The sequence below is a fragment of the Homarus americanus genome, unplaced genomic scaffold, assembly GCF_018991925.1.
Source record: "Homarus americanus isolate GMGI-L3 unplaced genomic scaffold, GMGI_Hamer_2.0 scaffold46197, whole genome shotgun sequence".
Classification (NCBI taxonomy): Eukaryota; Metazoa; Arthropoda; class Malacostraca; order Decapoda; family Nephropidae; genus Homarus; species Homarus americanus.
This window is the reverse complement of record NW_024723050.1, coordinates 6,919,085-6,945,007: the sequence shown is the minus strand read 5'-3', so window position 1 is coordinate 6,945,007 and position 25,923 is coordinate 6,919,085. Positions and strand designations below refer to the sequence as shown.

The 25,923-nt window shown below is 38.2% G+C and overlaps 1 protein-coding gene across 1 annotated transcript in view; it reads right to left on the bottom strand.

Annotated features, from left to right (window-relative positions):
- The window catches only part of LOC121863315, a gene marked incomplete in the record, with an annotated part of 233,601 nt that overhangs the window by 11,133 nt on the left and 196,545 nt on the right, over positions 1-25,923 (bottom strand). The window contains 2 exon segments of the mRNA XM_042361934.1: positions 6,493-6,579; positions 7,172-7,228. Of these exon segments, the coding sequence (XP_042217868.1) occupies positions 6,493-6,579; positions 7,172-7,228 (144 nt within the window).

The window sequence follows — 25,923 nt, the reverse complement described above, 5'->3', positions numbered from 1 at the left end:
TTTATATTCAAAATGATCATCAAATTGTAAGAATTCCAGCAATGTAAATTATATTCTGGCCGGGTAATTTGTATGAATTTTATGAGCTAAAACAAATATCTAAAGTTAATAAAAAAAAAAATATTCTTCACGACACTATCTGTCAATCAAAGTACCCCACCTTGCCTCCTCCCTCTTCCCCCCCCCACCTCCCACCAACCCTCCCTTCAAGAGAAAGAGTGGGTGAAAAAACTAGATTTTAACATTTAGTATTAAATAATACCTCAGATTAAAGTTAGGATAATGTAATTGACATTGCTGGATTCCTTGTAAGACCAGGAATATTTTCAATATAAATGTCATATATTTTGCACAAAGATAACATATTTACTCAGAGTAAACATTATATCTAAAAATTTTATGTCTAATGCAAAATATATGATGTTTATATTCAAAATGATCATCAAATTGTAAGAATTCCAGCAATGTAAATTATATTCTGGCCGGGTAATTTGTATGAATTTTATGAGCTAAAATAAAAATCTTCAGTTAATAAAAAAAAAAATATTCTACACACATGCCATGGTGGTCGCCGGTCCCTCCCTCCTCCCCCACCAACGTCCCTACTAGATAAATGTGTGGGAATACCAGACTGTTTACCTTTTTAGTAATAAATAATAAATCAGACTAAAGTTAGGATAATATAATTGACATTGCTGGATTCCTTGTAAGACCAGGAATATTTTGAATATAAATATCATATATTTTGCACAAAAGATAACATATTTACTCAAGAGTAAACATTATATCTAAAATTTTTATGTCTAATGCAAAATCTATGATGTTTATATTCAAAATGATCATCAAATTGTAAGAATTCCAGCAATGTAAATTATATTCTGGCCGGATAATTTGTATGAATTTTATGAGCTAAATAAAAAAATTATACTTCACCGGTGTAAAGGGGTACACCCACCGCGGAATGTGAGCATCCTGGGTTCTGGCAGGGCATCGCGTAAACGTAGAAATGCGGAATGTGGGACCGCGTAAAGTGAGGGTTGTGTATATATATATATATATATATATATATATATACTATATATATATATATATATATATATATATATATATATATATATATATATAGGCCTATATATATATATATATATATATATATATATATATATATATATATATATATATATATATATATATATATATATATACAGTTATACTATAACGCCGTCGAGGTGAACCCAGAGGTCAGCGATTAAAGTGAAAATCCATGATTAAAGTGAACAACAGAACATATGGGATTAATTCCAATAGAAAACCGGCCCGACCCCCAAACTCCACTTTGAAGGCACATACCTATGTTGTAGTAAATAACATCAACAATACTTAATACTTAAGAGAAATAGAAATACAGTGCGTAAGTTAATGTCCATTCAAATAATGGACTCAACTCCCCTCCCTCTCACTACACTGCCGGCTCTTCCCTCTCAGAAGGAAATTTTTGAGGGAAAACCACTAAATTTTAATAAATAATACCTTAAACTAAGTTAGGATAATACAATTGACATTGCTGGATTCCTTTAGACCAGGAATATTTGAATATAAATGTCATATATTTTGCACAAAAGATAACATAGTTACCTAGAAAATTTTTTATCTAAAAAATTTGTATGTTTTAATGCAAAATATATGATGTTTATATTCAAATGATATCTGAAATATAAAAATTCCAGCAATGTAAATTACAAACTTGGAGTAATTTGTATAATTTTTATGAGCTAAAACAAAATATCTTCGGTGTAAAAAAAAAAAATAATCTTCACGACACACTATCTGTCCAATCAAGAATCCACCCCACACTTACCTCCCCCTCTTCCAACCACATAGCGGTCAGTCCCAACCCTCCCCCACCCTCCACCCAATCCTCCCTTCAGGGTTTTTAACATTTAGTATATTAAATAATACCTCAGATTAAAGTTAGATAATATAATTGACATTGCTGATTCCTTGTAAGATTAAGGAATATTTTGAATATAAATGTCATATATTTTGCACAAAAGATAACATAGTTAATTTGAGAAAATTTTTATCTAAAATTTGTATGTTCTAATGCAAAATATATGATGTTTATATTCAAAATGATCATCAAATTATAAGAATTCCAGCAATGTTAATTATATTCAGACCGGTAATTTGTATGAATTTTATGAGCTAAAACAAATATCTTCAGTTAATAAAAAAATAATTCTTCACGGGTAACAGATGGTCGGTCGTCCTCCCTCCCCCACCCCCCGCCAACCGCCCCAAGGAGATGTGGGATAACCACTAAATTTTAATAAATACCTCAAACTAAAGTTAGGATAATATAATTGACATTGCTGGATTCCTTTGAAGACCAGGGAATATTTTGAATATAAATGTCATATATTTTGCACAAAAGATAACTATAGTTACTCTGGAGAAAAATTTTATCTAAAATTTGTATGTCTAATGCAAAATATATGATGTTTATATTCAAAATGATCACCAAATTATAAGAATTCCAGCAAAAATTATATTCTGGCCGGGTAATTTGTATGAATTTTATGAGCTAAAACAGGTGTGGGCAAATCTAAAATAGCGTTCGAGCTGACACTCACCGCGTATGTGAAAAAAACTGTGGTAAGAAAGTTCATTTCGTGCGAGCAATCACAGATATGATAAAAACAGCTGTTAAGAAACCGCTAAGAAGTGTAATATTGTGTGTGTATATGTATATTATATATATATATATGTATATATATATATATATATATATATATATATATATATATATATATATATATATATATATATATATATATATATATATATATATATATATATATATATATATATATATATATATATATATATATATATATATATATATATATATATAAATAATATATATATATATATATATATTGTCTTCATTTACACGGTCAATTGAACCCATGGAGGTCCGCATAAAACGAGAAACGCGTAAACGAAATAACAGAACATATGTAATTAATTGAAATAGAGACTGGGCCGACACCCAAACTACACTTTTTCAGACACAATACGTACGTTGTAGTAAAAATAACATCTTAATTTTATGATGGTATGAACACACACAATTAATATTTAAGAGAAATATCAATATTAGGTTTTTTTACACTTACGTTAGTAGAAAAGATGGCTGGGCACACAGGGATGGGTGGTTGGTTCCGAGGCAGAGGGCAAATTATTGGCCCTCACCTGTATCACTTGTATCAATTGTATCACTATCCACCACAGAGGCTTGCAGGGCCTCTTTGTCAAACCCCTCAAAGTCCATATCCTCACTATCACTATCACTGACTTGGGCCGGCTGTGGTGGGTGGCGGGTGAAGAACTCGGTAATGTTTTGTTGAATGGGCGACCTTGTGCGCACCCTGCCCGCGCTGCTTCCCACGTAAATAAAAATTGTCGGTCTGGCAAGGTGCCGTGTAAATGATCAAACGCGTAAACCAAATCCGCGTAAATCGAGACTATACTACATCCTTGACCACCGAAGGGTCAAGACGTACCTGGCGCTCCTCTCGGAGCAGCCAGGTCAACTGTTAAGTTGGCCCATACCAACCCCCTCCCCTGAACCCTCCTCCCCACCGGAATATCAACAAGTTCTCGCCAGAAGTTACAATTTCATTTAGGAAAGGAACGGAACCAGTGTTAAACAGAGGTGAACAGTGGTGAACAGTGCTTAAGTCAGTGAGAACAACTCAACAGTAACAGTCATACCCAAGTTAACCTTCACACAGTGAGGTCCCAGGTACCCAGTGATAACGGCCCGTGAGACCCAACAACAACCAGCGATGTGTTAATCCGTCTACGATAGGAAGGCCTAAGACCAAACCTCACTCATATAACACCATCTGTGAGGGAATTACTACACCACATGTCCCTCATAACACCATATGTGAGGGAATTACTACACCACGTCAAGTCCCTCATCACACCATCTGTGAGGGAATTACTACACCACATGATGTCCCTCATAACACCATCTGTGAGGGAGTTACTACACCACGTGAGGCCCCTCATAACACCATCTGTGAGGCAATTACTACACCACGTGAGGTCCCTCATAACACCATCTGTGAGGTAATTACTACACCACGTGAGGTCCCTCATAACACCATCTGTGAGGGAATTACTACACCACGTGAGGCCCCTGATAACACCATCTGCGAGGGAATTACTACACCACGCCAGGTCCCTCATAACACCATCTGAGGGAACTACTACACCACGTGAGTTCCTCCTAACACCATCTGGGAGGGAGTTACTACACTACGAGTTTACTGTTCAACACCCACATTAATCTGTATGTCTACTGTGTGTCTTTACCTTTCTAATGAAGGCTTTATTAAAACCTCACCAATGTATGTAATAAGCTTATGTCCAATGTATATTAGCCTTCGCCGTAGAATTTTTTCATTAAACCGCGTCATATATTTATTATTATTATTATTGTATATGTGTGTGTGTGTGTGTGTGTGTGTGTGCAGCTCCTCCCCGACTTACGACCACCCGCACTTACGACCTGCCTCAGTCATACCAAAATTTTGTAAAATTACGTATTTTCGAGTCCCAACGTCCCAAAATATGCCGACATAAGTTAAGAAATAAATTTGAAACCACTTGCTTCTGCACTGTTGCTTGAAGAGTTCAAATTTAGGAAGTTGGCAGCGGATATTTGGTCTGCAATCATGATGTGTCAGTTATTGACTAAGTTTGTGCTGGATTACGAGGACAGTTCAGAAGTAGACAGATGTTTTGCTGCTGCTATACAAGGGATTCCATATTCCCTGTACAAATCATTTTTGGAAATGTTGTTGAAAGCCCTAAAATTAAAAGCCCAGCTAAGGAAGCAAGCCACTAATAATGCTTCAAGTGGTAGTGCTTATTTATTGCTATGTTCTTCCCCTCTTTCTCCTGCCTTGTTTGATGAACAAACATTAGTTAAGTATAGATCAGCTGTTGAGCAAGCTATTCATATTACTGTTCCCAGGAGTTCTAAAACTCTTTGGAAATTAAAAAGAAGAAGGTCTAACAGGGGAACAAGACCAGCTGCTAGGTTCAGTTATCAACCTAGAGGAAACTTTAGAGGGGGAAAAAATTCAAGACGTAGTAGGAGTGGCCATTTGTTTAGAAGTGGAAGGATATCTTATTCCACCACATCAGCAACCACTCCTTTCCAATGAAGACAGACAGCTGGGTCATCTAGGGGGTTGGGAAAACAGGTGGACTTCTTCCATATGGGCTTACAAACAATCAAAGGGGGTCTTGCCTGTTCCCAGTCCCCAAGAAAGGCAGCGACAAATTGAAGTGGATTTTAGTTCTTGCCGTCCTGAACAAGCAAATTATTGGTCATTTTGAAATTTATTTTACATATTGACAATATATAATGCAGTGCAGTGTTGATTTAAAGAAAATAATCTTGAATTGCACCAAGAGAACTAAAATTTTATGGGTGAAATGGCACCATGGGGTGACTTCTCTTCCACCCCAATGCCTTCTCTTCTCCCTTCTCCACCCCCATTCTAATTCCCATCATCATCATCCAGGAGCCTTCTACATACACAACTCAAAGTAAGTGTACTTTTCTACCTTTTTTGTTGAATTTAGGCAATTTTCGGTGAGCTGGAACCAATTACCCAAAAACCCATTGAAACAATGGTTTCGGTTAACAAGTTTTTCGGTTAACGAGCAACCTTCTAGAACGGATTGTGCTCGTTAACCGAGGGACCACTGTAGTCCAGAATGTGATGTCGACATCCCACCCATCTCCACCCCTCGAGAGTTGACATTTGTTTACTGCTCGCTCTAGGGTAAGAGATGATGGTAGCAAGCGTGTGATGGAGGGTGCAGGAGGGGGTTTTGAGAATTGCAATTAAATGTCAGGTAGCAACGTGTCCTCCTAATATTACGTATTTAAGTAATTATTAGATGTTTTAATTGCCTGTATGTTGGCCTGGCGAGTTAATGCGAGGCATTTACATTCCTAGGTATTAAACTAGACGTCGCATTCTGGACTACTGTATATCACAGAAACTGGTTTTTAGAAAAAATGGCGTTTTTCTTTTCTTATTATTTATAAGTATATTATTTTTATTCATTCTTCATATTTATGGAGGAGTACATTAGACCACAGAGGGATATAGATGCCACACTAATCTGCAGATACTCAAAATTCAATGCAGTGGTTGGTGAAATGTATACTGTGCATAGTAAAAACTGTGGATACCTGGAATCCGTGGATGGGATATCTGCAGTTGGTGAGGGTTTACTATATTGTAAATATTCACTGAGAAATAAGATATAAAAGAGACAAAAAACAGTAATAAGGTAATATAACATAGAAATTAAACGTTGAAAGCTGAGTACATGTACAGGTAAAATATAGTATTGTATCTCTGATGAAAATCAACAAAAAAGATTAGCAAAAATTACCTGCTTTGGATCATGACGAAGGAGGTAGTGTTCCAGAGTGTCCCATCCACCTCCGACTCGAACCATCACATGCTTGCCCTTCAACAGCTGAAAGGTTAAATGTCCATTGAAAGGAAGTATGATATTGTGCTATTGTACATTCATTCAATCATAATCAATTTCATTGTGCAAGTTTTGTGTAAATGCTCCAGAAGAATAAATTTTTCCCCCTTGAAAGCTTATGTCAGTGAAAATGCATCCAAACATTAGCTTCCTCAAAATCTGTTATTTATTCATATTCTTTCGAAAAAACTGAGTTGAAATTTTCTTAACTCAGAAATGTTCTTATATATGGGAAATGCTGAAAGCGAATTTTATAATTTCTTTAATGATGCTGCAATATTGGGAGTTGTTGTGAGTTTGTTAATTATTTTCAATAAGCATTCAATTAATAATTATTATTTTTTTTACTCTGCATGCATGACACAAAGCAATTTGGTATATAACATACAAACATGCCAAACGGTATACAGGTATAAAACAAATTGGAAAGGCAAAAATCATTAATCAGCATGCATGGTACTTAACTATGTGTTGGCAAATTACTTTTAAGATACTCTAAAATAAAATCTAATGAAAAAATCTACAGGAGCAAAGAAGGATAATTGAAATCAAAACACAAAAGCAGAGCAATGTTTACATAGGGCTCTAGAGAAGTGCTGACCATCGCAGATGTTGTAACAGGAATTCGGCGCTTCTGTATAAGAATATAAATAACATATAACAAAGAGAAATACTATATTCCAAGTGAATGCTGTAACATAATTCAGAGAAAAACACAAAATTATAAATCATTTGGAAAAAAACAGAAAAATGAAGGAAAAAAAAGATAGTGTACAATAATATAAATTGTATTTAACAGATCAGTTAATGTTTTTCATCCATGGAAGCACTACAGTGGAAGTGTTCCTTTTTTAAAGTACAAGTAATAATTTTTCTATTTTGCTGCATTAGACTTCAAGAGATTAATATTTTTACTTGTTGCATCTTTTTTGCCTTTGCCTTTTTCTGTACTTACAGTGGATATACAGTACCTGTTCAATGAAAGACAGTGTGCTGCTAGGTAGTAGAAGCCATGGAAGGAAGAACAATACTAAGTTTTAACTCTTACAGTCAGAGGATGTACCCTGTGTGTCCTAGAACACCAAGCAGTGCACCAGGAGAAGTTCCTTGTATGTCCTTACGAAATACTGCTCTGTGTCATTAATGGAATGTTCTTTATATCCCACTACTAGTTGTATTACCACAATATTAATATATTAATAGTCTTAATACCACAACACTGATACTGTATATCAATAGTCGTAATACCCCTGATTTTTTATTTTTTTTAGTGTGTGTTGGGGTGAGTATTGAGGTGATGCAGGGGTGATCGTGGTGGTGTGTGGTAGTGACTCTTGTAATAGTGATAATAATGTGAATAATACTATAATGTGTTTGTAAGCATCTTAGTGACTCGAGATGCATGCACCAAGAATTGGAAGGAAATTATTTCACAAAATTTAGAAACTTGGGGTGGTTCACATAATGTTTTCTCTAATTTCTTTGCTCAAACAATTTTTAGAAAAAGAAAAATCACAACAAATACTCATACTTTATGCAGTAAACCCTTGATAACTTGGAATTTCATATAACTTGGCACGGATATGGTCTCGGAATGTACGATAGTATAACTCGGGAAATGCCGTGATATATAAAATTATCCGGGAAAATCTCGGCATATCTGGCCACTTGTGTCACCTACCATGTCTCTTGTGTCACCTACCATGTCTCTTGTGTCACCTACCATACATCTGTGTCACCTACCATGATGCTTCAATCTTTGCCTGCAGTGCTAGTAGGTGTTACTTTTTTACATTTAGTAATTACATGTAAAAATATATGGGTCGAAAATTTTTGTTGTTGTATTTTTGTAAGAGGGGGAAGTGCATCGAAACGTTGGAATTTGGGATAACTCGGCAAAGTCAAAGCCCCATATGTGCCGAGTTATCGAGGGTTTACTGTATCCGGATTTTATCCCTTTACTGTATCGTCAATAATGTACAGTATATTGTAGTAGTACCTATATACAGAAAAATGCAGTACAATATTACCCCGGTTTACACGGTTTCACTTTCCGCGATTTCTCATTTACACGGTACCTTGCCAGAACCAGACTTTCACTTTCCGCGGTGCATCTACTCATATACACGGTGAAGTATAATTTTATTTTATTTTTTTTTTAGCTCATAAAATTCATACAAATTACCCGGCCAGAATATAATTTACATTGCTGGAATTCTTACAATATGATGATCATTTTGAATATAAACATCATGGATTTTGCATTAGACATACAAATTTTAGATCTAATGTAATAATTTGGTTTACACAAAGCAAATATTTTATCCTTTGTGCAGAATATATGAAGTTTACATTCCAAATATTCCCTGACCTGCAAGGAATCCAGAAATGTCAATTATATTATCCTAACTTTAGTCTGAGGTATTATTTATTACTAAACATTAAAATCTAGAGTTTTCACCCAAACATTAATCAGAGAGGTAGGAGCTAGTGAGCTGGGAAGAGGGGGGGGGGGTGGATTTGAGTCCATTATATGAATGGACATTAACCTGGCGACTGTATTTCTCTTAAATATTAATTGTGTGAGCATACCATCATAAAATTTAGATGTTATTTTTACTACAACATCAGTATTGTGTCGGAAAAAGTGGAGTTTGGGGGTTGGGCCAGTCTCTATTGGAATTAATCCCATATGTTCTGTTATTCACTTTAAGCGGTTTTCACTTTCCGCGGTACCCTGTGGGTTCAATTGACCGCGTAAATCGGGGTACTACTGTATATTGTAGGTACAGTAATACCCCGCTTAACAAGGCTTAGGCGATTTGTATACGCGGTGCCTCGCCAGAGCCGAACTTTCACTTAACGTGGTTTTTTTTTTCCACGTATACACGCAGTGTCGGCTGGAGACTCTATTTTTAGATTCGCCCCACCCCCCACCCGTCACCCTGCCTGACTGCCTGCCTGCCTGTTTTACCTCATAAAATTCATACAAATTACCCGGCCAGAATATAATTTACATTGCTGGAATTCTTACAATATGATGATCATTTTGAATATAAACATCATAGATTTTGCATTAGACATACAAATTTTAGATATAATGTTTACTCTGAGTAAATATGTTATTTTTTGTGCAAAATATATGACATTTGTATTCAAAATATTCCTGGTCTTACAAGGAATCCAGCAATGTCAATTATATTATCCCAACTTTAGTTCAGGTATTATTTATTACTAAAAAGGTAAATATTCTGGTTTTCCCACACATCTGGTAGGGAGGGTTGGTTGGGGGTGGGGGGGACTGACTGACCATCTGTTACCGTGTAAAGAATATTTTTGTTTTTATTAACTGAAGATATTTGTTTTAGCTCATAAAATTCATACAAATTACCCGGTCAGAATATAATTTACATTGCTGGAATTCTTACAATTTGATGATCATTTTGAATATAAACATCATAGATTTTGCATTAGACATACAAATTTTAGATGTAATGTTTACTCTGAGTAAATATGTTATTTTTTGTGCAAAATATATGACATTTGTATTCAAAATATTCCTGGTCTTACAAGGAATCCAGCAATGTCAATTATATTATCCCAACTTTAGTTAGGTATTATTTATTACTTAAAAGGTAAATATTCTGGTTTTCCCACACATCTGGTAGGGAGGGTTGGTTGGGGTTGGGGGGACTGACTGACCATCTGTTACCGTGTAAAGAATATTTTTTTTTTTATTAACTGAAGATATTTGTTTTAGCTCATAAAATTCATACAAATTACCCGGTCAGAATATAATTTACATTGCTGGAATTCTTACAATTTGATGATCATTTTGAATATAAACATCATAGATTTTGCATTAGACATACAAATTTTAGATTAATGTTTACTCTGAGTAAATATGTTATCTTTTGTGCAAAATATATGACATTTATATTCAAAATATTCCTGGTCTTACAAGGAATCCAGCAATGTCAATTATAATATCCTAACTTTAATCTGAGGCATTATTTAATACAAAATGTTAAAATTTAGTTTTTTCACCCAACATCTCTTGAAGGGAGGATTGGTGGGGGGTGGGGGGGGGGGAGGGTTGGGACGGACCGTGCGGTTGGAAGAGGGGGCTGGCAAGGCATCGACTGAACAGATAGGTTGTAAGAATATTTTTTTATTAACTGAAGATATTTGTTTTAGCTCATAAAAATCATACAAATTACCTGGCCAGAATATAATTTACATTGCTGGAATTCTTACAATTTGTTGATCATTTTGAATATAAACATCATATATTTTGCATTAGACATACAAATTTTAGATATAATGTTTACTCTGAGTAAATATATTATCTTTTGTGCAAAATATATGACATTTATATTCAAAATATTCCTGGTCTTACAAGGAATCCAGCAATGTCAATTGTATTATCCTAACTTTAGTTTGAGGTATTATTTATTAAAATTTAGTGGTTTTCCCCCCAAAATTTCTCAGAGGGAAGAGCCAGTGAGTGTAGTGTGAGAAGAGGGGGAGGGAGTTGAGTCCATTATTTGAATGGACATTAACTTGGCGACTGTATTTCTCTATTTCTCTTAAGTATTAATTGTGTGCATGTACCATCATAAAATTAAGATGTTATTTTTACTAGAACATAGGCATTGTGTCAGAAAAAGTAGAGTTTGGGGGTCAGGTCAGTCTCTATTGGAATTAATCCCATATGTTCTGTTGTTCACTTAACGCGGTTTTCACTTAACACGGTACCCTATGGGTTCAATTGACCGCGCTAAGCAGGCACTACTGTACAGTATTCCCTCGATTAACGAATGGTTCAATTAATGAAATTTCGGTTAATGAATTAGCTCCCATAAGGATTTTCAGTTCCATTAACGAACAAAACTTTGATTAATGACAGCCTTACGAGAAACACGCTTTATTGTGCGCATCAGCTGATCGGCTAGTCTGCCAATACAGTACAGCTACTTCCCGACTTACGACCTACTCGACTTACGACCACCCGGACATACGACTGCCTCAGTCGTACCAAAATTTTGTCAAATTACGTATTTTCGAGTCCCAATGTCAGTGATTGCACTGTGTACTGACAAAATTTTGGTTTGTAATTCACTTTAAAATGGCTGGCAAGCTTAAAAGTGAGAGTTTTGTGGTGCTGAGAAGAAAAAGAGACACCCATTTTAGATTTTCTATGTATTATTTAAGCATTTTCGACTTACGACTCTTTCGACTTACGACCTGGATTTGAGTCCCTAACCCCGTCGTAAGTCAGGGAGCAGCTGTAATTGGTTCAATGTTTACATTCGTTTCCAGTGGAGTAAATATCAAGCAAGTTGTGCTCTTGAATACTTTTGCATTTTTTATATTAAAATTATTGGTCATTCTGAAATTTAGTTAACATATTGATAATATATACATTACAGGGAACAGTTTTTGTGTGCCCATCAGCTGATCGAATCGCCCACCAAAGCTTCTCAGTTTAACTTATTGGTCATTCTGAAATTTTGTTAACAAATTGATAATATACAGTGCAGAAATTATTATGAAACATGAGGAAGGCATTAGAACCAATGCACTCCGAAAAAAATATGGCATGTCATCATCGACTGCCTCTCTCTACAATCAGCTGCTTGATATGTAAACGAAGCTGTTGGGAATACGACATACACACCTCAAAGTAAGTTAAAATACAGTATTCTATGTTTTTTATTTATTATTGTGCAGTACCTGTATACTGTGCGGTACAATACTGTATTTAGTTTATATTTAATGTTTTGTTAATTCTATTACCGATATACAGTACAGTAGGGTTGGGATATATTGCTCTTTTATATAACGATTTTTTATATCGCGGCTACCAAAATTATCAAAATTTCCCTATATATAGCGATAAATTGTATTTTTGTTCAAGCTGAATGCGACGTCAGCAAATGCTACCTAGGTATGTTAATTCCCAGCCAATTCGCCAGGCCAACATACAGGCAATTAAAACATCTAATAATTACTTAATAAGTAATATTAGGAGGACACGTCGCTACCTGGCATTTAATTGCAATTCTCAAACCCCCCTCGTTCACCATCAATATGCACATCAAGAACCTCATCTCTTGCCTGGCGATTCAGCTATATTACACACAAAGGGAAGCTCCACGAATTTGTGTTCTAATTGCTGAAATACTCACCTCCGCAAGGATATTATATACGGTATTTGTACTTAGTAGCACAGTGATGAAGTAGAGTGACTTTTATTTTGTTTTGTCTCTCATTTATTGTATTTGGGACATTTTCTTATACGACTTTGGGTCAGCATGGCGACCAAAACACATTTTCTTTGTGAGTCGTTTAGATCGTTGTGACTATCCCTTGCCTTTAAGTCACGCAGTGAATGTCGCTGCGCCCTCCCGGGCTCGTCTTCACTAAAAGAGACTATATGAATATATCTATTTATATATACTGTATACATATACAGGTTGACTATCAAAAATCCGGCAACCTCGGGACCTGAGGAGTGCCGGATTTTCGAAAATGCCGGAAAACTGATGGTTATATTTGCTGTATAAGTTTAACAGAAAATGACTACCTGTACAGTCCTTTAAACAAAGAAAATTAAACACTAAATGAAAAGCAAATGAAATTTTATTATATATGCTGTATTCAGTAGTACCCCGATTACGTACGCGGTCAATTGTCAATTGAACCCACAGGGTACCACGGAAAGTAAAAACCCGTATAGTGAACAACAGAACATATGGGATTAATTCCAATAGAGACTGGCCCGACCCCCAAACTCCACTTTTTCCGACACAATACCTATGTTGTAGTAAAAATAACATCTAAATTTTATGATGGTATGCTCACACAAGTAATATTTAAGAGAAATACAGTCGCCAGGTTAATGTCCATTCAAATAATGGACTCAAATCCCCCCCCCCTCTTCCCAGCTCACTGGCCCCTACCTCTCTGAGAAATGATTGGGTGAAACACTAGATTTTAACGTTTAGTAATAAATAATACCTCAGACTAAAGTTAGAATAATATAATTGACATTTCTGGATTCCTTGCAGGTCAGGGAATATTTTGAATGTAAACTTCATATATTTTGCACAAAAGATAAAATATTTGCTTTGTGTAAACCAAATTATTACATTAGATCTAAAATTTGTATGTCTAATGCAAAATCCATGATGTTTATATTTAAAAATGATCATCATATTGTAAGAATTCCAGCAATGTAAATTATATTCTGGTCCAGTAATTTGTATGAATTTTATGAGCTAAAACAAATATCTTCAGTTAATAAAAAAAAAAACATTCTTCATGACACTATCTGTCAATCAAAGTATCCCAACTTGCCTCCCCCCTCTTCCAACCGCGCCAGATGGTCGGTCGGTCCCATCCCTCCCCCCACCTTCCCTCCCTACCAGAGAAATGTTGGGTGAAAGAACTAGATTTTAACTTTTAGTAATAAATAATACCTCAGAGTAAAATTAGTATAATATAATTGACATTTCTGGATTCCTTGCAGGTCAGGGAATATTTTGAATGTAAACGTCATATATTTTGCACAAAAGATAACATATTTACTCAGAGTAAACAAAATACTTAGAGAGATCTAAAATTTGTATGTCTAATGCAAAATCTATGATGTTTATATTCAAAATGATCATCAAATTGTAAGAATTCCAGCAATGTAAATTATATTCTGTCCGGGTAATTTGTATGAATTTTATGAGCTAAAACAAATATCTTCAGTTAATAAAAAAAAAAATGTATTCTTCACACACTATCTGTCAATCAAAGTACCCCACCTTGCCTCCCCCCCTCTTCCAACCGCGCCAGATGGTCGGTCCGTCCCTCCCTCCCCCCCTCTTCCAACCACGCCAGATGGTCGGTCCGTCCCTCCCTCCCCCCACCCCCCACCAACCCTCCTACCAGAGAAGCTTTGGGAGAAAATTGTAATTTACATTTTTAGTAATAAATAATAACTCAGACTAAAGTTAGGATAATATAATTGACATTTCTGGATTCCTTGCAGGTCAGGGAATATTTTGCACAAAAGATAAAATACTTGCTTTGTGTAAACCAAATTATTACATTAGATCTAAAATTTGTATGTCTAATGCAAAATCCATGATGTTTATATTCAAAATGATCATCATATTGTAAGAATTCCAGCAATGTAAATTATATTGTATGAATTTTATGAGCTAAATAAAAAAAAAAAATATACTTCATGCGTATATGAGTAGCCGGTTCTGGCAAGGTGTAAATGAGCAGAGGAAAGTGAAACCGTGTAAAGCTGGGTAATACTGTACAGAATATTTAACAGAAAATTACTACCTGTACAGTCCTTTAAAAAAAAAGAAAATTAAACACTAAATGAAAAGCAAATGAAATTTTAATGTTTACCAGGCTAATTAAATGATAAAATGATAAAATCAGAAGGAATGAGCATGACTGCTTGTTAGCACGTGCAAGCAAGACCCAACAGTTGATTCTGGAGTACAGCGCTATCAAAACATAAACGGCGCGTCCAGAAAACAATGGTGCGCCAAGGCAGGAAATTTGAAAATGCGCTCCGAAATCCATGCCGGAAAACTGAAGGTTCCGGTTTATCGATTGCCGGATTTTTGATGGTCAACCTGTATATGTATATTGTTTACGATCTCTTTCTCCCAATTATTCAAATGCTAATATGAATACAATGACTGTCTCTCTCCCTACTCTTTCTTATGTACGTTCACAAAACCTTTGGGCTTCCGCCCTTGGGTTTCTATTTGTTCTCAGCAAAAAGGCCAGAGTTGAGTTTGTCTCTTCATAACTTTGATGTCCTCAGTAGCGGGTTCAGGCGAACTTTAGCGAGGCTGCTAGACTTAGCGTTCCTTCCGGAATGTTGACCTTCCGGTCTTACTAGCAATCTAGAGTTATGTTAAAATGGACTTTACACCTTCTATGGGTTATACGAGACCAATTCAGGGTGGAATTCTCAACCCAATAAATATTGCTAGAGTAACAGTGAACGTTGCTGCCAATAGAGCGCTATGTTAGCGGCTCAGCACTGTCAACCCTGCCGGGTGATAGTGCGCACGTAGGAATTTTCCCTTAAGTGTTTACTTGGGGATAATGTCTGTGCCCCTGATTGGCAACAAATAAAGATCTTGATGATCCCTCTCAATAAATGTTCTGAATGAAATTATTTTATAAAAACAAATTTAAATAAATAAGTTTCATTGAGCTAAAAGATACTTGATAAATAAGAGTCGGGAGACAGATACGAAATAGTGAGTTATTGTTTATATTTGTCATAAGAGTGACTTGTATAACACTAACTTACGGATAATATAACATTTATGAGTCATATTGATTAAGTTTGGGAGAAAATGCTTTCTCCCTTATTAATTATTATTATTACTTTGTGTTGTAATGATATAATGTGACTCATGGTATCCTCCTAGTTCAGATGAGTGATGTGCAACTGGAGGATGAAGGTTAGGACTCCGAGCCTATGGATAATTGAGGAGACTATGGAACTGTCCCTGAGGAGATACTATTGAGTGCTGAGCCACAAAGACTAGAAAGTTCAGCTCAAGCACTACATTCAAGGAATTGTCTGTCAGTAGAGAATTTGAATTCAGTAGTAGTAGTTTCACCCAAGACCCAAGGGGGCCATACTACATGTAATTATAAAAAATGTAAAGCGACTTGGATTACTAAGATAGATCCTCATCAGAGTTGCCAACTTAGCGACTTTGTAGCTAGATCTAGAGCTTTTTGTTTTTTTCTAGCGACACTTTAGAGCGATTTGCGACTTGTCGCAAATCTAGAGATATCCACAGAAATCTAGCGACTTTCTGGATACTTTTGGACTGTCCATGAAAACTCAGTTTTCCTAATTTCGAGCCATAATATATAGCAACGGGGTTACAGGGACAATAAATAATAAGAAAAGTTTAATACAGAGACTTTAAATTTTATTTTATGTTGATTGTGTGCTTGCTCAAGGACTGAAACTGTGCCTACAATACACCATTCACAGGGAGATACAGTGTACGCAGTCGCAGACGACAACTCCATAGGCAACAGAGAGTAGCTAAGTACTTTTTTCTCTCTTTATTTTCTTTGAAATAGGTGTAGATCTATACACAGTCTACACCCCCCCCACAACAACAACAACCATGAGTTTGGTATGTGATTACTGCAGGGAGACGTCGGATATGGAGGATGCAGGCCTAACTAATGCAACGTTTAGGAAGTTACTAACTGCCGTAAAGCTTGATGGCTGTTGCTGGTATTGCCCTGGCTGCATAGTCAAGGTGAATGAAGCGATTGCAATCCATAAGGGAACGAGTTCTCTAGGGACGAAAATAGATGAAGCAGGAGCCCTGCTGGTTGACAAACTGGAGCAAGTTGGGAAAGAGATCCTTGCTAAGACTGAGGAAGTAGCTAATAGAATGGAGGTGGTTGCTAAGAGGAGCTATGCGGACGTATTAGGAGGGCCACGGGTGGGGGGGGCGGAGAGTAATGCAGAATCAGTACAGGTTCTACAGCAGATTGGGACTCTGAAAAAGTGTGTCGAAGAAATGAAAATTAACGGACCTACTGTTAGGGGAGAGGAGGAACACCAGGAACGGCTCCAGCGCAGGAACAATGTAATAGTTTTTGGAGTCACCGAGAGCCAGGCAGAGGGAACTGTGAGTAAGGAAACACACGACAAGGTGCTGTTTCAAAATATTTGCACAGAGGTTCTGAAGATTCCAGCAACCCCTCAGGATGTGAGGAGACTGGGACAAAAGCAGGGGGTTAAGCCTCGCCCCCTCAGGATCACACTAGGGAGTGAGGAGGAAAAATGGCAAGTTATCCGGCAGGCAAAAAACTTAGCAAGGAGCGAGGCATTTCGAGATGTATTTATTCACCCAGACCGCACGGTAATGCAGAGGGAACAGCACAAAAAGCTCCTGCTGGACTTGAAGCAGAAGAGGGAGGAGTCGAGAAGGAACGGGGACAGGTGCACATGGGTTATACTCAGGGGGAGGGTAGTGGAAACAAGTGTGCCGACACAGGGCCAAGGCGGCGATGCCCTCCGCCCTCAACCACACGGGCGGCTCAGCCTACCGGACAGGGCATGCGTGTAAACAATAGAGTGCAACCACACCCTGCAAAATACGGTACCTTAGCAGTAACATGGCTTCCGCGAGGCCGCCGTTGAGCGGTTTTATTACTAAACGAGGCGTTGCGAGCAGTGGCTTGCGACCGTAGCGCATGCAAACCGCGTTCCATGTAAGAGGGAGGGTTTGGCTGCTACTGAGTACACCAACCAGATATTGGCGGGGTTTGGCGGGCTGTTATGCAAGAACGAATCGACCCAGGAATGTGAGTTCGGTATTGCTGGGTCGCGGTTTCATTTACGAACCTAACTCAAGAATCTGCAGGAGGTGTGGTTATCTACGTAGAGCAAGACCTTAGAGCCAGCCAGGCGAGGGTACAGGAAGGATGTCTTTGAAGAGTCAAGTGGTGTAAATTAAATTAAAGGAGGACTTACTTATGCGTCGGTGTATCTACGATCCCGGGCTGTAACCCACTAAATCAAAGGAACTTAAGGAGCAACAATAAACAATCTTGGCGATGCTCCTTTGTACCTCTTATCATAGGAGACTTTGTATAGGCGACATGAGCTGGAGAAACTGAGTCAACCCCGAATGACTTGAATAATCCTGCTACTTCTTTTGTAAATGCAAGAGATAATTTTCTGTTTTAGCATGTGAGAGACCGGCACATTACAGAGGGAACAAACACCAGCCACTTGACCTCATCACCAACAAACGAGGAGGGTATATGGTGGCCAACTAGAACACCTTGCCCCCAGATTGGCACCAGTCACCCATACAGTGTTGTCATTCAGATTTAACTATTTACCTAGTTTAAGATAAGGTGGCAGGCCAAGGTGCACCAAATATTACAAGGAAGTACAATGGGATGAGGGAAGAGATGAGGGGTATCAACTGGCCTGACCCAGTAAGGTACAAGAACACTTAGACATACGCTGAATATACCTTCGTGTGGCCCATTTGATCGATAAATATACTAAGACCAAACCCGAATTTGCTTCTAGGAATGGGGATACTACCGCGACCATCGGTCCGACAAAATTAAGAGAAAACTTAGAAATTCAAGGCGGGTTTGATTACGGCGTCAAACAAAGACAGGAGGTCATGCAAGAGCCAGAAACAAGCAAAAGTGAGAGTGTGGAGGCTGAAAGGTTCAAAAGGCTGCGTTTTGGGAAGGTCAAGTCAAACCCGAGCGTTTTTACGCTATGCAAAAGTCGAAGTGAAAACGCGGTAGGAGTATCGAACCTGAGGCTTGAAGATGGTAGTTCACATAGATTCTGGCCAGAGATAAAGCTGAGCATTGAGGCAAACTGCTTTCCTCGAGTGTTACAAGAGGGATGCAGCTAAACCTTCATTTGAGACGAGCCCGGTTCGACGCAACACTGACCCACATTTGTGTTCACAGAAGAGGGTATTGAAATATGGCTGTTTCCGACTAAAGGTCCACTAAGGAGTCCTGGACTGAGCGTGCATCTACTGGAGTGCTGAGGGAGCTGTGCAGGCTTGCAGAGCCACCGGTTCTGTTTTGTAAATGCCTGGATGAACAAATGATTTGGTGAATGGAAGTGGCTTATGTGAGTCCTATCTTCAAGAAGGGCGATAGGCACTCCCACCGAACAACTATGAACCCGTTGAGCCTGACCAGCTTTAATATGTAAAAAGTGCCGAGAGTATTATCAGAGATGCAGCGATGGAACATCTACTCTGAAACAACCTTAAAAGATTGCTAGCACGGGTTTTGTGCGGTAGCTCTTGCTTGACATTGCTCAAGGTATTGGATATTTGGACACATATTCTAGAAGCGGAGATTAGTATATAGAGGCAATATTTACCTGGAATTTTTGCCAAGGCTTTAGACGTGTACTTACGAAAGGCTGATAAAACTGGAAGGTCTACGCGAGGAATTGGGGAAATGTCCACAAGCGTGGATAGAAGACTTTCTACATGACGCAAGCAATATGGCGGTGATTAATAGCGCAATCGTCATCTGTACCTGTAACAAGTGGGGTACGCCTTGGGGTAGTGTAGTATTAGGCCGCTGTTTGTTTGTTTGTTTCATAAATGATATGCCTGACGTTGCATACACTCCTCCTTCTAAAATGTTTTGCGATGGCCTTAAATTATTTCGGGAAATTAAGATAGCGGACTGGCGAAAGGCTGCAGAAGGACCTCTGTGGGCTCAGGAATGGTCGAAGGAATGGCTGCTGAGATTCAATGTCACCCAGTGTAAGAGGGGGATGCACCTGGGCGTACCAGCGGTAAGGAGGCGTGCCATATGTCCCAGCGGGATGAGAAAATGTACTGGTGAGACTGTGCGAGAAGGACCTAGGTGTGTATGTTGACAATGAGCTGAAGTTCTCAGGGCCATTTGAGAAGAAGGTAAATCAGGCAAATAAATTATTGGGTCTTATAAGAAGATTAGTTCAGATATCACCAACGGTCCGTCCTAAATCTCAGAATCTAGTAGCTTCCCCATCTGGAGTACTGTCACCCATCTGAATTTTGGGCCATGCTAGGGACTGTCAGTTGGTTGAAAAATGTTCAAGGAGGGCCACCAAGCGGTGCACCTGCATGATCTCAGCTACCTCTCTTGAGGGTGGGAAGCTGACACTGGCTCATACTGCAGGCGGGGACTAGTTGAGGTTTACTCATGGCATCTCAGGGGCACTATGATTGAGTGTCCTTACTTGGAGCTGGCCGGGCCTTCCTTTACAGGTCACAACAGTGTATGAAGAAGCACATGATCGGGAAAACCGTGAGGGCAGAAGCACCGGAGTGAGGGTTGTAAACTCTTGGGCAATCACCGAAGTGGCGGCACGGTGTGACTCTTTTCAAGAAGACTTGACCAACACTGGGCGGGTTCAGGTACATTCGGGAGCGGTGCATGCCCAGTATTTGCCAACAGTCGCGTGAGCAAGTGACCGGTAGCCGAGCGTGCTTGAACCGACTTTGGTGAAATATGAGAAGAAGTCATTGACCGATGGCCCATGACTGTTTCAGCCAGATGTTGTGAAGGATAAGTAAAGAAATAAAGTAAAATGACCGTGGTAGAAGGAAGGACGTCTATTTTATAGTCAAACCTTGATGTCGAAGCTCGTCCGTGCATCTAACACCCTAAAATTGGCGTTGAAGTAGCAAATTGCGAATCGACAGGTAAAAGCCATACCATGATCTGGCTGAAATTGCACTCATGCATATCTCTTCAGCATTCAAGCAGATGTAGGCGCACATTTATTAATATGAACTTTGTGAAATCAAAAATTAGCAACAAATGAAATATCGACATTAAAAGTGTTCCTTACAATAAAGTATGGGTTTAAAGACAGAACATATTTGTGCAAGTTATATGAACTTCCTAGTGATATTTTTAAGAAGAATATAGGGACTGTGGAGGCATGCAAGTTTGCAGGGAGCACAGACAAGCACTTCACATGCTTCAGCTCTACAGTTGTTCATACTGCCCGACGACTACGAAAGTTTGGGGATGCAGTACATTAGAATAGCAATAGGTAAGGTATTACTTTACATTAAACTTTAAAAAATATCTTTTATTTTTTGTGCATTTTTATTTATACTTTCCGTCATTATAATTACGGCATTGAAAATATTATTTGCATCAAATTACTGAAGGGGGAATAATAGCTGCGACTTTTCATGGAAGATTTAGCGACTTATTTAGCTACTTTGGAAATTTTAGCCTAGCGACATTTGAAAATCCAGGTTAGCAACCCTGATCCTCATGGCATTTGCATAATTCATGGCAGCTGTGCCTCAATAACCCTATTTTGCTCCAATGGATTGTGCAGTTTGTTATGATCAAATTTTCATTTAAATGGCTACAGGTGATAAAGAATTGTTCTGATTTCCTGATTAAAAATAAGGTGGAATAAAGCCTGATGAATTTTTGGATGTGCAACAATGGGAAAAGATCCAAGTTAGCAGAAGAGTTTAGGATTATTGGTGTTAGGTAAAGACTTAATCACTACTTAGACAAGACTGCTCACTAAGAAAAACCAATTCATGGACCCTCAGACAGTGAGGCGTGGGAGATCTGCAAAGAAACCTCTATCTACTCCATTCTGATTTCCAATTTGATTCCAGGATTAACCGCGATGAGCCTGGTTCTAATCATAGTATCCAAGTCTCTTGAGCAGGGAAAGTGCCAGTACTGAGACTGACTTCATCTATCACATCTTGGCAACCACTTCACCTGGGGCAAAGTGTTGGTGCCGCAAGTGGAAACAGGCTGCTGTCGACTGACGTGGCTGCTGAATAATATTAATTGTAAGGTTAGTTCTGGCGCGAGGCCATAGACCAACATTGGTAAGAGCTAAGTTTTAACTGTTCACTAATCCATCTGAATCTGTAGATTGTGTTCAAGATGCTATACCCAGAAATGTCTCTACGCTTCCTGATATCTCCTTAGCTACAAAGAGAGGAAGGACTTGTGCAACTTTGGGTGTAATTCTTTGTTGTTTTTGGAGGTGATGCACTACACTTTCTTTTGCTGATATTTGCAGGCCGTCTCTGAAATAGACGAAGTCTGGGGAGGTAATTTATTTGAAAGATTTAGCATTTCATTCATTTGACGGGCCATACAAATTTAGTTTTTGAGACATTTAATGACGAAAAGAGTTCATACATATGATCACTGCAATATTTGGCAAACCAAAATATGTTGATACAGTTATGAAAAAAATTGAAACTAGTTGCCCTATGGCGGTACAAAATAATAAATTGGCAGCAGATGTTTGATCTACATTGCGATGTATCATTATTAACTAAGTTTGTGGCACAGACTGAAGAAAAATTCAGAAGTGAGGACAACGTTTTTTGCTCTACGAGTCCTGTTCCTATTTTAAACTCATTTTAGTCCATTTGTTGAAAGGCCCCTGAGACTGAAAAGTCAACTAAAGGAAACAAGCAACAAATAATGCTTCCAGAGTGGTAGCACTTATTTGTTGATATGTTCTTCTCCTCTTTCTCCTGCTTTGTTTGAGAACGACAATCATTGATTAATAATAAGTCATCTTTACAGGAAGTACTATTAATATTAATGTCCCCAGGAATTACTCAAAGACCTTTCGGAAACCTAAGGAGGTTTTGGGGGCTGGAGGGCCATTGGGTTATAAATAAGGGGAAATTTTGAGGAAGCAAATAAAGTAAACCGGTGGCGGCAGGAGAACAAGTACCTCCCGGCAGCTGCAGGCCAGAACTATTGGGGTATGCAGGGGGTTGGGAGAACAGATGGACTTCCAACAGGCAGAACGTCAAAAGGGTCTCACGAGACGTTTAGAAAAAGCCTCTAGCATCCCAAAGAAGGTAAAACCAACATTACTTACAAAATTTGTAAGTCAACTGCTAACAAGAGGTGTCAGAGCCGTACAGTCAGAAGAAATGGTACATGCATTTAAGCTATTCCCAATTTAAGAAAACTGGCGTCAAATTAAGGTGGCGGTTTTGGATCTTTCAATCCTAAGCAGTTTATTCCCAAAGTTTCAAAGAACCATACATCTGGTCTAATTCCGCCCCAAATGTGGATCTCAAAGTTGGATATAGTGCCTATTATCGCGTTCCTGTTGCTCCCAGGTACAGAAAATTTTGCGGTGTTGAAATGCCGGGAATTAAGTTATCAATGGAAGCAGTAATGCCGTTTGGTCTGACAATTGCCAAAAGTCTTTTCTACAACTGGCAAATATTCCCAGAAATATCCTTGCAAGAACCGCTTTGCTTATCTAAGGTCTGGCTGATAATGAAACTCTTTTGAAGATTGTCAAGGTGACCCAACATTTTCATCTATTTCAAAACGGTTTAAGATAAACCAGGTAAATCCAAACAATATACCTTATCAAAGAAGTTGGATTGGTTGGCCTCCACTAGGATACAAATCAGCTTGATCAGTCAGTTTACCAAGAACAAAAGTAATAGATTTGATGAAACGAAGAAGCCTTTTTCGTATGCTTACAAAGGTTTCAAGCGCGATTGGGGAAAAGTTCTGGATGCCAGGTAGTTTTGCCACAATAGTTCCATTGGGAAGAAGTTAAGGAAAAAGCAACTTCCATCTCATCTGGGCTCGAAGTTGCTTTGCAGAAAAGTTCGCTTCTTCCATACCTATTCAGATAAAGAATCATCTTTTAAGTTGGACAAAACTTAGGACAACGTCTATTGGTCCCTCTCCTGAGTTCCAACTCAAATAGTTTGAGTCATTTTATGCGGATGAACTTTGACAGGATCAGGTTACTACATTCTAACCAAAGGGAATTCAATCAAGGAAAGTGGAGCAACTTCGCTGGGACAAACACACATAAATATAAAAATTAGCAGTGGTTCTATTCTTTTTATTAGGCAAACAAATTACAAAATATAGCCGATCACACCGACTTTTGCCTTGGACGTAGCGGCAGTCTTTGTCTGTCATCAAGGGTCAATAAGGTCTTGGCCTTCTGCAATGACAATCCTGTTTTTATGGATAACTTTCAAAAAACAGCAGTCACGCACTCAATCATCAAAGGGTCAACGAGTGCAGCGTACGTATAGAAAATTTTCAGTATTTGTGCAGCACGAAACACTTTACCTCAAGCAACTTGCGCCACATGTATACCGGGGTGCAAACAATTGGGCGAATCGCTGTCCCGTCTCCGGTAATTGCTCGACAGAAACAAGAATGGTCCTAAAAAGTAATGGAGTTCAAGAGTCTGGTGAAGTTTGGAACTCCTGAAATAAAATCTGTTTGCCTCTAACAAATTACAAAGGATGCCAATTTATCTCTGGAAAGATCAAATCTTTTAGGAAATGCCCTCCTCTTGGTGGAACCTTTGGAATTCAATCTATCTATTCACATGTGAAAATATTGCCTAGTGGTTTACAGCAAACTCAGATCCTTCGAGCCGAGTCTCTTAATTGCACACCATATTGGATCCTACAAACGCTTGGTGTGCCTGAATCTCTGCACTGGACTGGTGCACAGAAAACCTCTACAATTGCCCAGCGGATGTTTTAGACCAGGTACTTCATTCTCAGTTCAGAGATATCCATGCACTTCACCTTGGAGTTTGCCAAAAAAGTTTTAAATAGGTTTTGGGTGATTTCCCAATATAGCTAATCAAAGTATTGAGTCATAGACCCCCAACCATTCAGCTTTGGAATCTTTTATAACAATTTATCAGTGCAACAGCTCACAGGATTCATTATAGGAAACAGTTGTATAAATTTTTAAAATTTCGTTTCCAGGTTTAGAGCCTTCAAGGATGGAAACAATTGCATAATGCAGATGTCAATGTTGGGTTGACCCTCTGGCTTGAGGTTTTAATATTACCTTGAACCAGGACATGCATGCTGAATCGTCCTTTTCGTGCAAGGGCCTCCTCCGACCCAAAGAATCGCTGATTCTGGAAAAAGTTATAATCTTCTTGTAAGATTTTATTTACAATATAAGTAGAACAGGGATAAGTACTCCAGAAGGCAGCTTTCCTTCTAGCAATAACCTTGAGGTATGAGAATCAGTGAACTGATTTAATTTCAATAATCCATCATTATTGTGGTATTTTCTGTGAGGTTATCCTTTTTCCTCTGGAGATCTAAGAAAAATGAGGAAGATTTCCAAGCTCAACCTATTATTAAGGATAAAGCATTAATGGATGAAAGTAGGGTTCCTCACATATTGGGTCAGCTACAAATCTTCAGGAATAGTTAACCAGATTCCTATGAAGGCTATATGTTTTTCATCAAGGGATGGTAGTATATACCTAATCAATTGACAAAATCTTATCTCAATTATTGAATCAAGCACACCTGGCAAGAAATTTTGGCACATGACACTCAAATATGCAGGGGTCTGTGGCCATTCTATACATATGAGTCAATTAGATCAAGGAAATGGACTTTTGGAGATCTTCAAAACTTTCAGAACAGCTATCTTTATCTATCTCTGAGAGATGCACTCCAAATGTGGTGCTGGTTCCCTCCCCATCTAGTCCAATCTCACTACTACCAGGAGCCTTCTTCCTCATTAGAATGAAGTGGTATCCTTTTTGAGTAAATTAACATTTACCTTCGGTGAAATCTTCTAAATTTGGAAATATTCAAAGCGGTTTATAAATATAAATGGGGACCTCAGTCAGCGGGCCTTGTATGCAATGTCACCTCCCTCTCCCACACACTCCTGCTGGGGTACTCTTGCTGACGTCGCATTCAGCGAACAAAAGCCGTTTTTTTC